The sequence below is a fragment of the Phalacrocorax carbo genome, chromosome 13, assembly GCF_963921805.1.
Source record: "Phalacrocorax carbo chromosome 13, bPhaCar2.1, whole genome shotgun sequence".
NCBI classification, from domain to species: Eukaryota; Metazoa; Chordata; class Aves; order Suliformes; family Phalacrocoracidae; genus Phalacrocorax; species Phalacrocorax carbo.
In genome coordinates, this window is record NC_087525.1 from 11,747,826 (window position 1) to 11,767,254 (window position 19,429).

At 41.3% G+C, this 19,429-nt stretch overlaps 1 protein-coding gene and 1 non-coding gene across 3 annotated transcripts; both read right to left on the bottom strand.

Moving 5' to 3' along the window:
* Positions 1-247: 247 nt before the first annotated feature.
* Positions 248-19,323, bottom strand: TIMM23 (translocase of inner mitochondrial membrane 23). Of its 2 annotated transcripts, none has more exons than XM_064464842.1 (7): positions 19,219-19,323; positions 18,415-18,473; positions 15,176-15,269; positions 14,889-14,973; positions 12,498-12,556; positions 9,815-9,925; positions 248-886 (listed from the first exon to the last, which is right to left on the bottom strand). In XM_064464842.1, exons 2-7 carry the CDS (start codon positions 18,463-18,465, stop codon positions 771-773), a joined length of 516 nt encoding a protein of 171 aa, XP_064320912.1. In that variant the 5' UTR covers positions 18,466-18,473; positions 19,219-19,323; the 3' UTR covers positions 248-770. The 2 variants fall into 2 exon arrangements, with proteins under 2 accessions (XP_064320912.1, XP_064320911.1); XM_064464841.1 differs by lacking the exon at positions 19,219-19,323 and adding an exon at positions 18,925-19,085.
* On the bottom strand, positions 13,163-13,365 carry LOC135315640 (small nucleolar RNA SNORA74). The gene has a single exon (XR_010375126.1). It is a non-coding gene; the product is annotated as a small nucleolar RNA SNORA74 (small nucleolar RNA).
* Positions 19,324-19,429: the final 106 nt, after the last annotated feature.

Below are 19,429 nucleotides of genomic sequence, written 5' to 3' on the forward strand. Positions count from 1 at the left end.
ATGCATGCAGAAACAACCAGTTCCTTATTTATTAGAGCAAATAAGGGAGCAGAGTCAAGCCCTGGTACGCCTCACCATCACCTCGCATCAGGAGACAACCACTCTGTTAGCTCACTTCCCCTCACCCACTAACTCCCCCAGGATTTTATCACATCGGTCCTTCAAAACGAAACTGTAAATACAAGTCACTGGATGCAGCACATTTTTGTCTTATCGGTAGTAAGAACAGCAAAGCACAGTAACAGTATTGCGTAAGTACCGCCCTTTTTATTAATTATGTCCCTTTTTACAGCTTACCCTGCGCTGCCAGAATAATAAGCCTTGCCCTGTAGCTACGTAAGGCTCCAGCTGCCCGGGTGGTGCATGTTGAAAGACTGCAGCGAATAGCTCTATGGACACACTTTATTACGCAGCGCTATTGTAGTTTACACAACCGAACAAGCCTGGCAGCGCAGCAGGTACAGCTATGTGACTTGAGCATGCCTCGTAGCTCTGGCCCAGGGCAGGTGGCGAGCGTGTCAGGGAGACTATCTCGGCGGCCGCTCTGCTCGCTTGCAGGTCCAGCAAATATTGCTGCCTCTCCAGCGACTGGCTGGCAGGAAGGAAAGGGCCAGTCCAGCTACGCGGTGTCAGGAGGTTCCTCCCAGCATACCTTCCTTCGGTTTCACACTAATTGTAAATAAAATAGGAAAGGGCACCAGACAGATCCCGCAACTGATTTGGTTGGTGACTATGCAAGCGTGTCCTCTGCCCAGCGCTGGCTGCCCTGCTCAGAGGGACTGCCGGGCCATGGAGCCCTTCAGGTGCTCCCAGTTGTTGTAGAGTGCGTAGAGGCCAGTAAGCGTCAGACCTGCAACACCACCTCGTGCTACCCCACGCAATCCACCTGAAAAAGAGAAACAGATTAAAACCCATTAAAGTCACATCAAGGAAATGGTCTGCTACTGCAACCTCCACGAGGCTGTTCAGATCCAGAGGCACCTTAATGAAACAGTTATTATTTTTGAATGAATTTCCAGAAAGGGTACCTGTGCTAACGCTACTGTCCCCTCAAACCTGCTGCCAGGCTCAAAACAGGTCACTCCTGAGCCTGACACTAACTCTGCTGGTGTGACTGCCTCTCAGACTACGTTAGCACTACTGCTCAAGTGAACCCCTACAGAGCACTTGCAGCAAAGCTGGCTCTTCCATAGTCCTACTTTACCTATTCCATCTGCCCTCAACACAGGTGTTTACAGACAGATATGATCTCTTCCTGCTTTAAGAACTCCTCCATTTAGGATTTCAGATGAGGAATAATAATCATGTTCATCAGTTACAGTAACTAGGTCTGGGGTTGGGGGGAGGAGAAAAGGCAGGAGGGAAATAAGTGAACACAACAGCAGCTGAGGTGGATGTGATCCTGGGTGCCAGATTCATGAGGGCCACCACGCAGAACTTAGCACAGCTTTTGTGTCTTTGGAATTTTAAAGCCTTTTGAAAAAAATCAAAGTAGATTAAAGGGATCACCTGGCAAGAATTTACTAGGGCATACACTGAACAACCTTCTATTCTTACTATTATTAATCTGCAAAATTATCATCTTGCAATGGCAAAAATTGAGTCACACAGACTATTAAAAAATTGTTATTTTTACTGCTTGCTCAAGACTTGAAGTTTCTGCAAGTTGTGAATGTAAAAATACAGGGCAAGTGTGGTTAATACCAGGAGCCAGCACGCCTGGTGGGAGCTAGGAGTCGGACAGCATCACAACTCCATTCCACCCATGTGAGGGTTGTGGTGTACAGGGGCAGAAGTAGAGGCTTCTGATTTTACTAAAGAGCAGAATGTTTCTATTAGTAGCAGAGCCTTGGTACAGCTCCCAGAATGCACTATAAATGCATAGGAACACCTGAGTGTACGACCCTCAATACTAGGAAAACTTCCCTGAGTTTGGTTCTGCAATATTTATCAATCCCAGCTGAAGCAACTTAGATAATGTGTACAGTATATAGAACAAGGCCAGTTTTCACTTAGAGCTAGATAAAACCTTACTGCTTTATTGGTAAAACTGACAGTGGAATTCAGGTTCTTCAAACTTGAAATGCATCTCGGTAATTAGTGACTTTTTTTAATTTTATTTTTTCCATTCTGGGTCACGAAGTTGCCTCACAGAATCGCATTTAGGCTTGTAGTGGGGCAAGATGCTGTTGGTGTCAGCTAGGCTGAGACTGCATTACCTGTGCTGCAGGATTAAATGGATTTCATTGGCGTTGTTAAACCTGCTCACATTGCCCAGGCGTGTAATGAAACCAAGAAGCTGCAGAGGTTGGACTTGGTACTAAAGGTCTCGTCTAGCCATAGTTTCTAGAAATTTCATTGCCAGACTAGCTATGATATAAGCCTAGCTGAGGTCACTACACTAACTGTTGAACTCAGCATAGGAAAGCCATGCTGTTTATGCGCCTACATGCCTAAATCAGGATTTAGGAATGCTAAAGTAGACTTCTACTTTTGATAATTCACCCTGGATTTGTTGCACAAAAAGCTTTTCTCATGAACGGGTTGCAGCTGGGTACACAGAACTAACCATGTGCGAGCAGCTTCTGGCAAACAGCCACAGGTGAAATTTAAAGAACACTTTGTGCAAAACAAATATTTGAGATAATCTGTAAAAATACTAACTCCTCGTTACTTCTGGGGAAAAACGAATAAAACATTACAGAGCTTCATTTTTCTGCTGCTTATATTAGGAAGTAATTGCTTACAGAAGAAACTCCCAAAGAGGGCTCCTAACCATGCTGGTGTTCAGGGAAATGCACAAAACATGGAACAGCCTCACAGAACTCGGCGCGGTACAGAGCTACGACTGCTCCTGTAGGCTCTTCCCCCAGCCCCCAGGCCCAATTCCTCTCCTTTCCCCTTAAAATCTTAGTCTTCCTAGGATGAAAGGTATGTTGAAGGCTAATCAAGCCTGGTTCCAAATTCTGGAAGTTAGGAATGCACAAGAAAGGTATCTTCTTTAATTTGGATAGCTGAGCTACTTCCTAGCATCCATGCAGGCTTGGACACAGTGCTGCTAAGATGTACCGCTCATAACAAAAAAATGTTGTTAATATTGTCACATGCTGAGGTCAGCCAGGTGAGGATGGCAGCTGTGAATAAATCCACTTACAAAGAGACAACTGCTGGGCCTTAAGCAGTCTGTGGGTCTTGCAGACAACTTAAAGGCTTGGCTGAAGATGTTTCAGTGGAAGTCTGTTTCACAAACAGGAACTAAACTTGTGCAGTTGATAAAGGTGCATTACTAAGTGAGATAGAAAAAAATTCAAGAAGAAAATTCCTAAGAAATATTTCCTACCAGGTTCCCTATGCCTCTGCTACAAAATTTTACCAGTAATTTGTATTGTAGCAGTTGCATCTGGTTTCTGAGCTATCTGCAGTAATCACAAAAAAAGGGGGAGAACACTTTCCTTTCCCCAACTGCTTAGATTTGCATTTGAGTAAATACCTCCAGGTCTGTGGCAGACATCAAACAGTAATGCACTGTAGAGTGCAGCCCCGTTGCTGGGCAGGAAATGTTAAGCCCTCTGAGAAGATTACCTTGTTAAAAAAAAAAAAATTCTCCACTCCCACCCCAGCTGTGTTTGCATGATAGAACATGTTCCCACCCCTCCTCTGCAATCACTCTCTGCAAGCCTTTGATACCCAGTCTGCCTTGACAAACCCTGCTAGAAACATGGTTGTAAGCCTCTAACCTTGCATGTCTGAATAAGATAAGTTAAAGTTCCAGCTGACAGACATTTCTGAAAGCAAGTATTTTGAGATCAGCAACTTACACAATAATTGAGAAGCTGCTATAGGGTTTCCAAAGATATATCTGATGCTCTCTAAATAAGAATTTAGTTCTCTGTTAGGCTTTAGCTGCTGCACCCTTTCACCACAGAGTATTGTCCCTCTTTATGCATTTAAAATAGGTTTCAGAGTACACTGTGCAATGACACACAGCATTCTAATAGCGCAGCTTTGCATTGCTTCATAGCATGATCTACTCCTCATAACAAAATTGACTCATATAGTAGGTAAAACCATTATCTGTATTGCATAAGATGAGGGCAGAATCTTCCATTTAGGACCTGTCTCTATTTTCAGAATGTGTTAATCTATGATCCTGGGATAGTTCCTGGGATGTTTAAAGCAAGACTCATCCAACAGCAAACCTTAGAAATACCCTACCTAAAAACCCACCCACATATTTACACCAAACAGAAGAAATGTAATAGTTATGTTGTAATTAATTTTCTGCTTCCCAATCTCTCTCTCTCTCAGATATTCAGAATGCAGCCAGTTTCTATTCCGTTAGGGCTTCCAGAAACAAAAATATTTTCAAATGGTTTAAAGGCCTTGACCTTTCAAATGTAAAAGGCAACCTCAGTTTTGCTCCAGATTCAAGCACAGTGGTAGCTAACCAGACCCTCTGAACCATCAGGGCAGGCATTTGTTTGAACATCTGTGGGTGGTCCTATGTCAATAGAAAATTCAAATGGTTTCCTCCTGCTGCTCCACGGGGGTCGTTTTATGAAATGATGTAAGTGTGGGCAAAGTCTGTGGGTATAGAAATTACTGAGGAAACTGATAAACTTCTTTTTGGAAACAAGACACTTTCCAGAAAAGCATTTCCACTTCCTTACTGCTGCAGCTAAGTCTGTATTGTGGTTAAAATACAGAAACAACAAAGCTTGAAACGGGGAAAATGTCCCGTAGTTACTGTGGTGTGAAGGCTAAATTAAAGAAACAGTAAGAGTTTAGAATTTAATTTACAAGTTTAGAAGTATTAAAGCTGTTGAAATTACTTTGCAAACATTATTAAAATTCCCTATTTTCCTTACTGAGTGAAAGCAGCAGCACCTGACTGCTGGGAGACTCCTTCAGCTACAGTGATTGGCAGCAAGAACCCTGCAAATCCCTGCAGCACTGAGAACCTGGTTCATTGTTTCTGCTTAGCAGAGCTGGGCAGAAGGCAGCACTGCTTTCAGCGGTCATGCGTGTTCTTAGACATTAGCCCTCAAGTAACAAAGAAAGCCTCAACAAGCTATTACCTGTGGCGCCTGCTTGTAGTTTGCCCTTATCTCTTTCTTATTTCAGATCCAAAACAAAATCCTTTCACTAAACACCATTTGACTAATAGTCCTATAGACCTGTTATGTTAAAAGCAGGTTTTAACAGAGGTTCTTGATTTCTAAAATCCCTGGCAGCTCTGAACTTTTAAGTTCAGAAGTAAATCTTTTACTTGCTTTTCTCCAAATAATGCAGAAAATTAGAATATCCCGGGGCCATACCTGCAGCAGTCTGCAAAAAGCTCTTTTTCCCCCCTCCCTACCAAGCAGAAACAAGAAAAAAAAAAAAAAAAAAAGCCCTGTCTGGCCCAAAGAAAAACACAGATTGAGCCCACAGGGAAGAGGCTTTTATGGCTCAAGAAGTAGTTAGCTAGCAAAACTGCCCTGAACTCCTAGCCACCAAATGTCACAAAACTGATTGTTTTGAACAGGATGTCACTGGCTCTGGCCAGACTTTACTGCTAGCAATAAAACATTTAGCCCTTCTTAACTCATAACGTATTGACTTTTCAGAGTTGTGTTCTGAGGTCTCAAAATGACAACTACTCCCTTCTGCTACTGCAAGCGTGCGATTCCCTCCCCTTCAAGTGCACACCATTCCATACCGCATTATGTAACATCTGTTGTGCAAAAGGCATGCGATGCTCTTATCAGTGTCGGGTTTCTACTGCACAGAAGTACAAAAACCAAAGTAATTTAGCTTGTCCAAAGCATTACTTTATTTTTTGTTCCTGTTTTCCCTAACCTCCAGAGGGAAAAAAATTATCTAAGAAAAAGAACATCTAAACCTGTGTCACCCTCAGATAACAGGTAAAGGTTATTTAACTTTTTTGCTTACTGAAGTCTCTGTCGGGGATTTCAATGAGAAACTAATGGCTGTCTCACTGGGTCAGACCAAAGTCCCACCTGGCTCAGTATCTTTTTTCCTAAGTGATCAATCCTCTCTGCTTGAGGAGCAGTCTAAGATCCTCAGCCAGCTGTACCTCTGTGGCATGATGACTTGGAACCACGTGCATTTTCATGGTGGGAGGGAATAATAGTGACATAGTGCACAGTGACAATCGTCTTTTTGATTTTTTTTTTGTTACTTTCAGAGACTAATACAATAAAGAAAAAACAAACTAAAGAGGCTTGATTTAGAAAAGAGGTTGAAAATGCATGCAAGAGGGCTAAATGTTTAAGGTATGTTAGTATTTGTGCTTAGTAACATTTATCGGGGAAAAAACCCTTTTGGCATAACAGATCTTAATTTCTGCCTTTGCTTGAAGTGGAAGTATACAGAATTGTATCTTATTAAATGGAAAAGCCATCCTCATGGACTTAGGATATCAGACTCCCTTTCAGCAAAACTCAAACAGGGATGACAAAGTTGCAATAACTTTTCTATTATGTATGCCACTGGCAGAGGAACACAAAGGGTTTTCTTTCATTTGTCACTCAACTTCTACCCAGAACATTCAGTGTGAGCTCAAAACACAGCTTCCGTGAAGTTGCAGGTCTAGTGTAGCAAGTTAATACTGTACTCACATTGCTACATTTGGGCTAAAATCTAGCAAGTAATCTTGGTATTAAATTTCATTTTGAACAGACATGAAAACTAGAGATCACTTTGGTCAAAGGGATCAACTAGTTCAAAGTTCCTCAAATTAGTTTTACTTTCACTCAGTTCAGCATCTGTTAACCTAAGCCATACAGCGTGCTGAGATGGATTACCGCTAACACTTGGTTTAAAATGTCAAGTTAACAGTATCTGACTCACTCCGAGGACTTTCAGAAGTCCTGGGGACTTAACTGCTTTAGTCACTTGCAACGGGGAACTTTCAGTGATTAGCACATACTTCCAGTGAAGAGTGGAGGGCTGAACCTCCAGTCTTCACTTGCAGACTTTTTAATCTCACGCACAAGCTGTGTGTTAAATAGCCTTTCACAAAACAGCTCCCCATCCAACGGCTTTAGAATGTGCATATCTTGGGAAGCCTTTTTTGTTTGACTGCTGGCATTTTGGTAATGATTAACACCTCTACAAGGACAAATTGTGAAAACTGGGACCAGTTTGGGGCAACACATCTCACCTTCAAAAAGCCTTCCCACTACTTTTTTTTTTCCTGTCCACTCATGCCCCTCAGCAAAGGCTTAATCATTTGTTTGGGAAATTCAGTCTAGGCTTTGCAGTGTACCCAAGGGTATTTTTCAGTGCAGCAGGGTTGCTGATGTGATTCCTCCATCAGTGCTAGGTTTAAACATGAACCAGAGTTTTAATAAAAAAGCCTGCCATACTTTATACAGTTTCTTCTTAAATATGTTCCTTATATCTTTACAAATCAGGAGTGATGGAAGTGGGAAATCTGAGCGTTAGAACAGCACTGCCTCCAGCTCTGTATCCACCCTTTGTGGATTACAGAACAGCCTTGATTTGAAATGGCGTGTTTCTGGGATTTTCCAGCTGACACTAATATACGGGGATTTAAAACAGAAATGTCCCTGATGGCTTTCAAACTTTCCTTTTTTTTTTTTAATGCCAACACAACACGGCATTCCATGTGACACAGGGAAGGATTACAATCTTGATGTACGTCTCAGATGTGGACTGATCATTTGCATATGGTTTGAATGTTTGAGATTTTGTTTAGGTAAATATATGTTATGCTGGGTAAAGGCATAACTTGGAGGGAAGCTTTACTATACAGATTTAGGAAGGGCATTTTGGTATAAAGTGACAGGAAAGGAAGCACGGGAGAGGCAGCAAGAGGGGACTGAGCATGAAAGAAAAAAAGGAAAATAAGATTGAAATTAATTCTTCAAACAGATGTGAATATCATCTTTTTCACTTCCAGAACTAATCCTTGCCCTCTAAAGTCTACTGTGCCACTCAAATTTCCTGTATATGGTGAAAAATTTATTTCTCAGGTTTCTGTGCACTACAGTTCATATGTACAACATAATTGAAACACAATACTGTAATAAAAGTCCCACTGTGCTCTGGTAAGAAAATTCTGTAGTGTGAGATGACTCTGCATGTGACTGGAGTAGTTATCCATGGTTGCACTGTGCCAAAGAAAGACTGCAGGTAATGCCAGCTCTGTGCTACTGAAAGGTAAGGGGGAAGCTTCTCCTGGAGTGTAAGATGGCAATTCTCATTCTTAATGATAACTTCCTACAGAAAATGTTAGAATTCTATACTGCTATCCTATCCAGCTGCTGTTGGCAATCTGGCATATCACTCCCCAAATAAGTAGTTGATTACAAGAGAGCTATGTGCTTGCAAGGTTAAGTGCACAAGCTAGTCTTTACAAAAGCTGCTCAAGCAGATTGCTTCTGGTTTCAATTAGTCTAGGCCAACAGGAAAATAAGACTTCTCAAACTGTTTTGCTGGCCTTCAGGAACACTTGAGGTGCTGAGGCTCAGTTAGATATGCAAAAGTACATAGATTGATTCTAGAAGTATCTCCTCAGTAAAACACAGGTGAATCATTTAGCCAAACCTTTATTGAGGTACTAAAACTTGTATTTTTCTTTTCCCGTGGTAATGTCAATCTGTGGTACCCAGTAGTCCTCTAAAAAAGATAATCCCTCCAATTGTTGTGCTTGGAATATGTGTTAATAGGCATTTTGCTGATGGAGCTCAGACCCTCTCTTCTGCAAACAATTCAGCATGCATCAGCAAACTAACCTTAAATCCATGCTGTTCTCAAATAACAGTGTTTGTTGGCTTTGACCACTGTGCAAAGACTAGAGTCCTACCACAAGACAACAGTTTCACAAACAGCTAAGTAATAACTTTATAAAGACATTAGTTTCTGCATACTTTAATGATGTGAATTTGTAAAACTGGTTTACCAAAATCTTTTGTCTTAAGAAAAAAAATCCATGTTAAATTTGAATTCCTGGTTTTCACTTTCTGGAATTTTTTATTAACCCTTATTTGGAAAGTAATTTTGCCTTGTGCTGTACTTAAGATTTACTGGATGAATATCACTTTCATTTACGCTTAGAGAAGGTAATCTCATTTTAATATTTCTAGTTATTGATGCTGTCTACTTCTGATGTTAAGCAACAATTCAAGCTTTTTCCTTTTTGGCACTAAAAAATTTTCAATTAGCTGAAAAAAGACACTTAAACGCATCACACCTAGCAGATAACTGAGACCTAATAGTTCAATATCCCCTAACCCACACATTGTTTTTTCACACAGCTAAGACTGCTTATGGAAAACTTGCACTTAAAAAAAAATTCCAGTTGAATTGGATTCTTTCCAACTTGCACAGGACTAACAATAATCATGAGAGCCCAATTATGCCTGTTATGCACTGAATAAGCACTCAAATGTTTACTGAGATTTATAGTTAGATTGTACAAAATATATACCCAGCTCATTCTCAGCCATGTTTTTCACTTATAGCAGGAATAAACCCAATAATTTCTCAAGTCCATGAGTGGATGCAGGCAGATGGGAACTCCTTCCAAAGTGAAACGGAGTGGGTGGGGAGAGGAATACACAGAACACAGCTTGACCGCATCAGGATGAAAATTATTACAAGTGATTCATGTGATAGTACCTGGAGCTGCAAAAAAACCCCTACAATCTAGTTCTGTGTTCCTAGTGTACCATTTTTATACCGCCAATTTTCAGAGCAGGACAGTTATTTAGTAAAAGTAATGAGAATCCTAATAACTCGGATAAAGCACAAGAGGAAAACTAGAAATGTTTTGCTACTCTACCAGTGCTTTTGTATAGCATTCCTGTCAAGGTTCCAGCAGCTATGGTGTTCAGGTCATCTTCTGCGCCTCGTGTTTTTTCAATGATGACTCCAAACGCACTGTAAAGCAAAGCTGGGAAAAAAAACACATCAAAGATTAAAGTTAAAACCCCCATTCTCTGAGACACGAGGCTTAGAATCCAGGCTCATGTAACTATTTAGACTATGCTTCTGAAACACAGATTTTCTGTTTATTTAAAGGGGGGGAATCCTCTGCCAAATCCTGCCTTAGTTGTTTTTTCCAGACTTATTTCCATTTTACAGATATTTTTTCTTGCACTAGCTGTAGTTTGTTAATAAAATAGCATTCTTTATGACATCTAGTACTAACTCAAGACAAGATAAATGTGTGGTATAAAGCACCGACTGAAGTTTAAGCCCATTTTGCTAGTCCAAATTTGTTTAAAAAACTTCTGAGGGTTTAATTTTGTACTGGCAGGCTTATATTGGCTTCTGTGGATGCTATGAAACTAAACACTTTCTAGGTAGCAGAGAAAATTGTTGCCTGCATGTGACTGAGATCAAATGCAAGTTAAGTGCAGCATTCAGATCATGTTATCAAGGGCTGGAGTACAATGGGCTACATTTCCCTTATAAATGACTATTAGGTTGCTTGGGATTTGACATTTACAGCTGCTTCACCTCTGCCTGCCTATGGAAACTTTGTCCCCAGAGGGCCCTTTGCTTTGGGACAACTTTGGGGACTGTCCTGGAAAGGATTAGAAAAAGAAATGCATGGGCTTTTTTGTACGGATGCATATATAATCTATGGATTTTGATGAGGGGAGAAGGCACTCCCATCCTCACCCCTCATGATATAATTATATTTAATGCTGACAAAGAACAGTAGAGCATGTCATTATTTTAAAGTGATAAAGACAGCGTGCCACTTTAATTCATCCCTTGTCTCCAAGAATTTGAAATCTTTACTTCTGCTAAAAAGCATGTAAATCCTTCATAAGCAACGACATTAATGTCGGTGAGTTGAACAGTAGCATCTCTCTCCATTCAGCAAACGTTTGGCAGTGGTATTCTACCTTGTCTTAGTAGCATGTAGTATCAATGTAGGGAAGGAAGAGCTGAATTCAACATTTTTAAAAATAGTTTAATACAGATGTTGCTACCTCTGCTCAGGAACAGAATGTCAAAAATTCAGTAGTGACAAAAGGAATCTTCGAGGTAGAGAAATGCTGCAAAAGTGAAGTAAGATGCAAAAATACGTCAGCTCCTTGAAAGGAACTTCTCTGGTAGCTAGGACAAGGCAGAGCTATACCAAATCCCAAAATACCAAGTTCTGCTTAACTCTGACTTGGGAAGCCATATTTTATAAGAAAAGTAACAATTTGTTACTGGAATGCACAAACATTTTCTTGAGTAATCTTTCTTCAAACACAGCTGAAAAAAACCTGTTAATGTGTCACTTAGCCTGGAACCTTGAACTGTAATGTGCCTGTATCTCTGTTTTCAGACATGTTTTGATTAGATTTGGAATAGAAAATAAAATTAAAATATATCCCACCATGCAACTCCCTAGGCAATATTCATCTCTTCTGAAAAGTGCCATTCCCACTGTAGTTCAGGATCCCACCTCTAACCATGGCCTCTATATTATGCCTCAAAAACTGATGTCTGAGTTAAATGGCAAGTTAATCTGAGTCTTCAAAAACAAGACTGAAACAAAATGTAATAAATGCAACTTAGCCTATGCTTTGATTTATTTTTCAAAATTCAAAACCACATAGACTGGGTTATAACATGACAATATCTCTGGTTTAAATATTGCAAATGTATCTTCTGTTACCACTTTGTGGGGCAATGAGTTCCATTGTTAATCTTCCTCAAAATAATTTCATCAGTTTTGGATTTCTCCTTTAAAAGTAACTGAGCACCCTTCGCTCTCAAGATTGGTAGGCTGGGGAGAAGCCAAAGAGCTAGTATCTTCTAGGGCATTAGTTATTCCACTGACATTTATGAAATCATCTGGAGTTGTTTTTCTGAGACAACTGATGTGATTTTATTTCCTGCCCCCTCCCCCTCCAAACCCCAGTTCACAGAAGTTTTTCTCATACATCAGGCTTTTGATAATTTTCTTTTCTCTTTTTTTTCTAACTCATATCAGTTATAAGCAATGTTTAGATTTAAAGTGGGTGGGATCATATGTGATACTTCTAGCTAAGCTACCATCATAAAAGGAGAAATCTTTGTAGTCACCATCACATTTCTTCTACAGATAAATATTTTGTTGACTCTTTAACTGGAAACAGACATCAGGCGGTTGCTCACATGACACTGAGTCTCTTAGGTTATTAAAGTTATTTCAGAAGTATTCAATTATAAATTGTGAATTAACTGGAGCTTATTAACAAGTAAGCATTACCTATAATTTTCAGTTATTCCATGGCTAAAGTTCTTGTTTGTAATATACTAAAGATTTTGCATTTTAATTACAGGCTTTGACTACTTATGCTTCAAATCCTATTTCAGCCTTTAATTTCCTTTTCAGTGTCTATTGAAATGCCCTCATGTCCTAAAGAAAAAACCTGCAGTTTTTCCTGATGGATTTCATAATGAAAATTTAGAGGACACACCTTCCCAAACAGTTACATTTTTAACTGTTACTCTTAGAAAATAATGAGTTTACTTACCCAGAGATCCCAGAGTGTTAGCCCATAATGCTCCTTGCCTTGTCACCATATTTAGAATTCTATAAAGGAGTTAAAAACATATTAAAACTTGCAGCTGTTTACACTGAGGCAGTGTTTATGATCGTAGGCATAATGTATTTGCACTATACATTTGATTAATAAAACTGGAATAATGAACCAAAAGCTCTTCAAAACAAAACAGTAAGGAAAAGGACAGCTTGGTAATGTGTAACCTTCTCTGCCACGCATACTACAAATAGTAATGCACGCGTGCAATACTGAAGGCAAATATTTAGTCCTGTCAAGTCTTAAGAAAATCTTCCTTTTCAAGTCAAACATGCACCTTACCAAGAATCCAATCTCTTCCCTTCAAATGACTTTCTAACCTTAGTTGATAAATGTTCCTGACACGGTGACTGCACATAGCTGCTGAGAATGACTGATACACTTATGCTGACTTAACAGGGCAAAAGAGCTCCAACAAAGCTAGGGTGCTCTTCTGGAAGGTACAAGCAATACAGAGACCATGTGTCATGGAGCATGGTGATGTCTGAACAAATGGGGTGGGTATTAAAAGCAAGTCTGAACGAAAAGAGGCAATCTCTTGCAATTCCATTTGCCAAACTTAGCACCCAGCAAAAGGTAAAGTACCCTGAGTATTTCTGTGTGTATGCTTCCAGACTAGCACTAAAGAGGGAAGGCAAATCTTTAGTGCACTCTCAGGGAAGCACAATGCCATTTCCTTTTGGCACCAGCTGCCTCCAGAACGGTGACAACAGCAGCCAGAAGGAATGACTGATGTTCATCTCCCAGCAGTGTAACACTATCACAGGCACAGGACTGCTCTGGACAGCTGACTACCACTGGAACTTAAGTTTGTCATTTAAAGCAACAAAAGTGTCACGCATTATGTTGCTTCTGATTTGAGTTCATTTTCTGCTACTGTGTTTTTTTTTAATATTTCATTAGGAGACTCAGGGCCATTATTGAATGTGGTTAGTATTCAGTTAGGTAATGAACTCAACATAATAGAAAAATTCATTTTGAAACATGAGAAAAAATCCAAGAGGCTAGGGTATTGATAATCTCCCCCTAATTACAAGCCCCATCCCTACTCTATTAACATTACATTAATTCTGAATTAGAAAATAATTTAATAACCAGGACACACTGAGATATTTGATGACGGGATTAACAGCAACATTCAATTTAATAATAAAAGTAGTATTTGTGTACAATAAGGATAAATACGAGGGAAATCTAGCTAGGCAAGTCTCTTCCTGGCATCTGAACAGAAACACATGGAACTTAATACACTGTTTCAACGTGATGACCTTCAACAGGCCTTTCCCCTTGAAGGGCAAGGTCTACCAGCAGTGTGTGCACTGACTGCCACCTGCTGGGCTCGACCCATCAAGGTTTGTGTTTAACAACATCTTTTGTCTGACTCAGCCCATTCCGAATAAAAAAAAATACACTTCTGTTCGTCTAGAACATTATGGAAGAGTTACAATTATAGCAGGGAATACTTCGGTTCTATCGTTAATTCTAGGGATGGTAAAGAAAGGGATTAATATAGAAACAATACTTTAAAAGTAGCAGAGCCAGTATAAACTGTATTAGGAAATATGAAATTCCTCTTCTAAAATTTCCTTTTCCCAAAGTGTTCTGGAAGAGTGAAACTGGTTTCCTCCAGTTATTTCACTCCTGTACTTTCCTAAGCCTCCTTCACAGGCACTTAAGTTTTCTTATAGTTATGTCTGAACTACCCGTAATTGAGGAAAAAAACCAGTGTTCCTATCTTCAGTGTGTTCTTTGAAACAATCAGGTAAGGTGAAAACATGGGAATGCCATGGGTGTTTGTGGATGCTGTAATCTAGAACAACTTCCACCACGCAACGCTCGCTCAGCAGCGCGCACCTATGTCATCCCTAATGCAAATTCAGGCAGACCCAGCTTCTGCATTTTAACCTCTTCCTGGTTTTGGTAAGTTTGGGAAGGAAGAGAGAACTCGCTCTCAGATAAGTCACGGCAAAAACAGTTCAAACCATATTGTGCTGCTTCTGGGAATACTTCAACATATAAAACCACTGTTTTGACTTTGAAGTAGATACCTAGTAAATATCACAGTAGTAATTTATTCTCAAATATTTACAGTAAGAGGACATAACAGTTGTCACTAAATGAAAAACAAAAACTGAACTGAAAATTATAACTAAAAACATTAAATTAAAACTAAAAACATTTCATAGCTCGATGAAGACAAACACTGACTCTCATTTGTCCTCCAAAACCTGATTATTTTTGCATTATATTCAGATCTAATGTTGTCCAAGCTGGAAGAAACAACTCTGTCACTAAGGTGTACTTTTCTTGAGATTAAACACTTACTGTACATTTCTAGGTTTTGACCACGCCATATTCTGTGTCTCCTTCAAGCCAAGTCGCAAACCGTTCAGTGCACCAAACGCAGCCCCTAGTTAGCATGATACCCATTATTACTTTTAAGAAGGAACAAAAAGAACAATACTAGAAGTAATTCAGTGCACAGACTGAAGTCAAATAGCTGTTTATGTAAGACTAGATTGCAGAACAAGATATTTACAATCTCATCAATTACTATAGTAGAGACATGTCACCTGGACAGCTGGGAAAAGTGAAAAAACCCAACCACTTACCTGTCATACAACATCCTCCAATGGTAAAAAAGGCCAGCTCAAATCTGCCTCGAGTTTTGTTGGCTCCTGTGGGCAAGATAAACTCATCTGTATCCTGGGAAAAACAAAACAAACACACTCCTTTGTATTTGTGTTGTATATGTATTGTATATGTATATGTTGTATATGTATATGTATTGTATATGTATTGTACCTGCTTCAATACATAGGCCATATTAAGTTGTTTTCTTTAATCCATACAATGACCTAAAGAAAAAGCAGACACAACCAGTGTTTCTGGAAGACTGCTGTCTATGCTAGCACAAAGGTGGGATATACAACAAGTATACTTCAACAAGAATGAAGAGAGAGTTTAGAAAGGCAAACTGAGAGCTTTTTTTTTATTTTTCCCTAGCTGTCCTAGCTTTCTATAAATTATATCAGGCAGCTAAGGAACTCATATTGTGCAGGTTCTTGGTTGGTTTGGGTTGTTTTTTTTTATAATGACTCTTTGCTTAAATATTTATTATATCTTGCAGCAGGCAATACGAGACTCACTGCCCTCTAAAAACCTTCCTGTTGTCTTATTATGCAGCACTGTTTCCTCACTGAGCAATCTATACTGATGCAGTAATGCATTAAGGTTTCCCACTACTCTGACACTAAAGAAAAACTGCCTTTATACCAAAAGAAATATTTCCTTGCACTGAAATAAGTGACCTGTTTTGAAGACATGAATAAAGCAAGGAATATGTTCAGAACCTAGTGATAGTCAGGCATTAAATATGTGAGGTTGGTAGTTTTTTCACTTGTGCATCTTTCTCCAACAGGGACAGCCTTGTGTTCTTGTAAATCAGATTGGTCTAAAAAGAGAGAGGAGTGGGATGATAACTAGCAGATGTGTAAAGGTGGGAAAGCACTTTTTCTATGTAAGGCATTGACACGATGCACACATGGTGATAAGGTGGCTAAAGCAGTAAGATTTCTTTTTATGCTTCTGTGCTTTCCAGTCATAGTCTTATTCATGCCCCCATTTAACTGATATATGACCACAACTGCAGGCTCAAGTAGTTGCATTCTAAGGGGTTTTCTTAGCCCAAACTTGGCACTAAACATGGATGGCAATGCAGAAAGAATATACAACTTCTAAACTTATGAATACTTTATCAATAAGCTGAACCTATAACATGGTTTCTATCTTCTCTGTAACCAGGTATTTGGAGAAATTCAGTGTGTAGTTAGCAATTTCTAACAATTTTCACTGTTGTGCAAAAAGTCAGGATGAAGCAATCAATGTCTGTACGTAACCTCTATGTTCCTATAGAGACAACAACCTTGGAAGCCCATCCCCGTGGTTTCTGACAAAGGCTGGCATGCTATTTTATAATGTATACCTGCCGAAGGTAACAAAATCATTGCAGAAAACACATTGGTTTGTGCTACCTTACTGGACTAACAAAGTGGGTTTTGAAGTCAGAGTACTGTTGGTTATTACGGGGAAGGCACGATCAAAATCTAAGATTCTTGACAATAAGGCTAACTTTCCTTCTGCACTCTGAAAGCAAATGGATGGTCTTTAAATACAGGAGACCGTCACCCCCCTCCACACGTGCATTCACAGACAAACCAATTTTAAAGGCTAATAATTTAAGCTCTTGTATTTTAAAATACATTAGCTACATATTTTTTCCTTGCATTTTTAGAATCACAGAATGGTTAAGGTTGCAGGGGACTGGCAGAGACTTAGTGCAACCCCCTTGCTCAAAGCAGGGTCAGCTAGTGCTGGTGGCTCAGGGCACGCCTGGGTTTTGCGCATCTCCAAGGATGGAGACCCCGCAGCTTGTCTGGGCAACTTGTTCAGGTGAAAAATTTGTTCTCACACTTAAATAGAATTCCCTTTTATTTCAATGTACTTGCTAGAGCTAAACAAAGATCAGTGAAGTGTTACAACACAAACTGTAGCCTCTAGTGTTATGTCAACAGGTATTTCTAGAACTGTTTTATAAGGTACTCATGACCCTAATGCCAATACTTTATTTTCTTTTAAAACAAGGGTTGTTTTTTTTAACTATTAGTATACACACCCTTTGTTCCAAAACCTGTTATACCATTTTTAACATGTTCCAAGATATACTGTACTAACTAAACAAGACAACTTTTTGGAAGAGATCTAAATAACCACTTAGCAATTTTTTGACCACTCAGCACCAGCAGGCAAGACAATCATGTAGTGAATCCACTTCAGAGGCATACCCCTGTTTTCTACCATTATGGGAATGTTACATTGTAATCTTGACTACAACAGCTTCTAGTGAAAGAGAAATATAAAAAACCAGGCCCCAGAACTGCACTCAGAGATTTCCATTTACAAAGGAAGCAGTGACCCAGCGTACCATGAAACAAAAGGCACACAGATTAGCAGCTTATACTGTTGACCTTCAGTGTTACTTCTGCAAAATTTAATGTTGTCAGATAATATAAGCCATGTATATAAAAATATATAGAAAATATTAGCTAAATAAAATAATTAAGACATGTATCCTTATTGGATTAACTTAAACCTTTCCAGCTATAGCTAATATTGCTGAGAAAGGAAAACATTATATATATAGATATATTTTCCTTATGGTGGCCTAAGGGCCATCGTGTTATGCTAGCTAATATTAGGCTGTGTAAGAACAATAGCTACATTATTCTGTAGAATAACATGGAAAGCTCTACTTTATGCTGGTCTCCCTTTAGCTGGGAGATGACATAAAGAAAGCAGTATGAAATTTGCTGCTGCTGTGATGACAGCACATATTATGAGAAGGCCTGTATCACGTCTGGGGTTTGGCTGAACACCTCTGTAAACTGACTGAACTCATCACAGTACAGAAAGCTAATCCATCTAAGGCGTAGAGGGTTTCTGGCTCCTCTTATTGATTGAAGGGGCTCAGCGGTGGGTGTGACAAATGCCAGAACCTGTGTATGGTGTGTTGGGGCTGTATGCCTCCCTGCAGGGAGGGAGACCTCCTCTCTTCAATAGCAGCAGGCTTATATTGACACAAGTCTTGAAACTGTTTTTCTTCTCCTACATGCCATGGTACTGCAAGCTTTTATTACGAACAAATACTGACGAAATCGTTCCTTTCAACTGCTCATCGGTTCAAGCCTTTGCACACACTGCACAGCAGTGCAGGATTTTTGGGGTCTTCGTGTATGACCGTACAAACAACAGAATCTACTTCAACACAATAAAAAACAAGCTGCCTTCTCACCTGTACCAGATAGCGGGGGTCCAAGTTCAGATATGGGGACAAAGGACTCATTCCCGTTACTGAAAGGAAAAAAAAGAATACTTTAACACCAATTTCCCTAGTATCAGTTCCACATCCAGTAAGTTAGAGGGGGGCAGGCCTCCTCCGTGGCACCGGTGAAAATTCTGCCTTTAAGCTGCACTATTGATTAAAATACGACACCGACCGACACCCCCTTTTTCTCAGGAAGCGCGGGTGGGACGGGCACGACATGCCGGCGACCAGCGCCTGTCGCGACACGCTGCCCCCGCCCGGGGACCGGCTGCAGCGGAACCCGCCTCCCCCTCCCCTCCGCACCCCACTGGCAGGGGCAGCCGGAGGGAGCCCGGCTTCCCGCGGGCGAGACGGCCCGTCAGCAGTCCCTCGTTGCCTCTCGTGCCCCCTCGTTGCCCCGGCCGCGCCATGTTTGATTTCCGAGGGCGGCGCCGCCGCCGCAGGCCTCGCCGGTGGCCCCAGCGCGCCGGTACTCACGTGGCACCCCGGCCAGGTCGGCGTGCGAGTACCCCACGCCGCCGCCGCCGCCGCCGAAGAGGCCGCTGAGGCCGGTGCCCTTGGAGTTGCCACCGCCCTCCATGGTGCCGCCGGGCCCCCCACCCGCCGCCACCACCGCCACCACCACGACCTCCGCGCGCCGCCGTAAAGCGCTCAGCGCCGCTTTCCGGCCCGCTGCCGGCGGGGGAGGAGCGCAGTCGCCATGGTGAGCGGGGTCAGGCGGGCGGGGCGCCATTTTGCTGCCGGTGGTGGCGGCCCCCGTTTCCCCCTCACCGAACGTGACTCGGCCCCCGGCCCCGCCGCTCCTTCTGCGCCTCCCGCATAGGGGGGCGACCGGCGGGACGAGCCCCGGCGCTGCGGGCCGGAGGATGCGGAGGGGTAAAACCGCCGCCGTATCGTCGCGCCGTCCCCGGGGGGCGGCTGTCGCCTGGCCCCGGCGGCCGCTGGCGGGCCCGCGCGGCTGAGGCGGGCTGGGCGGGCGGAG

Coding starts and splice junctions, on each gene's coding strand:
- TIMM23 (XM_064464841.1), bottom strand. CDS start 19,027: ATGGAGGGCGGTGGCAACTCCAAGGGCACCGGCCTCAGCGGCCTCTTC. Junction 18,474..18,924: donor CGACCTGGCCGGGGTGCCAC/GTGAGTACCGGC, acceptor TTTTCCTTTCAG/TAACGGGAATGAGTCCTTTG. Junction 887..9,814: donor AATGCTATACAAAAGCACTG/GTAGAGTAGCAA, acceptor TCTCTTTTTCAG/GTGGATTGCGTGGGGTAGCA.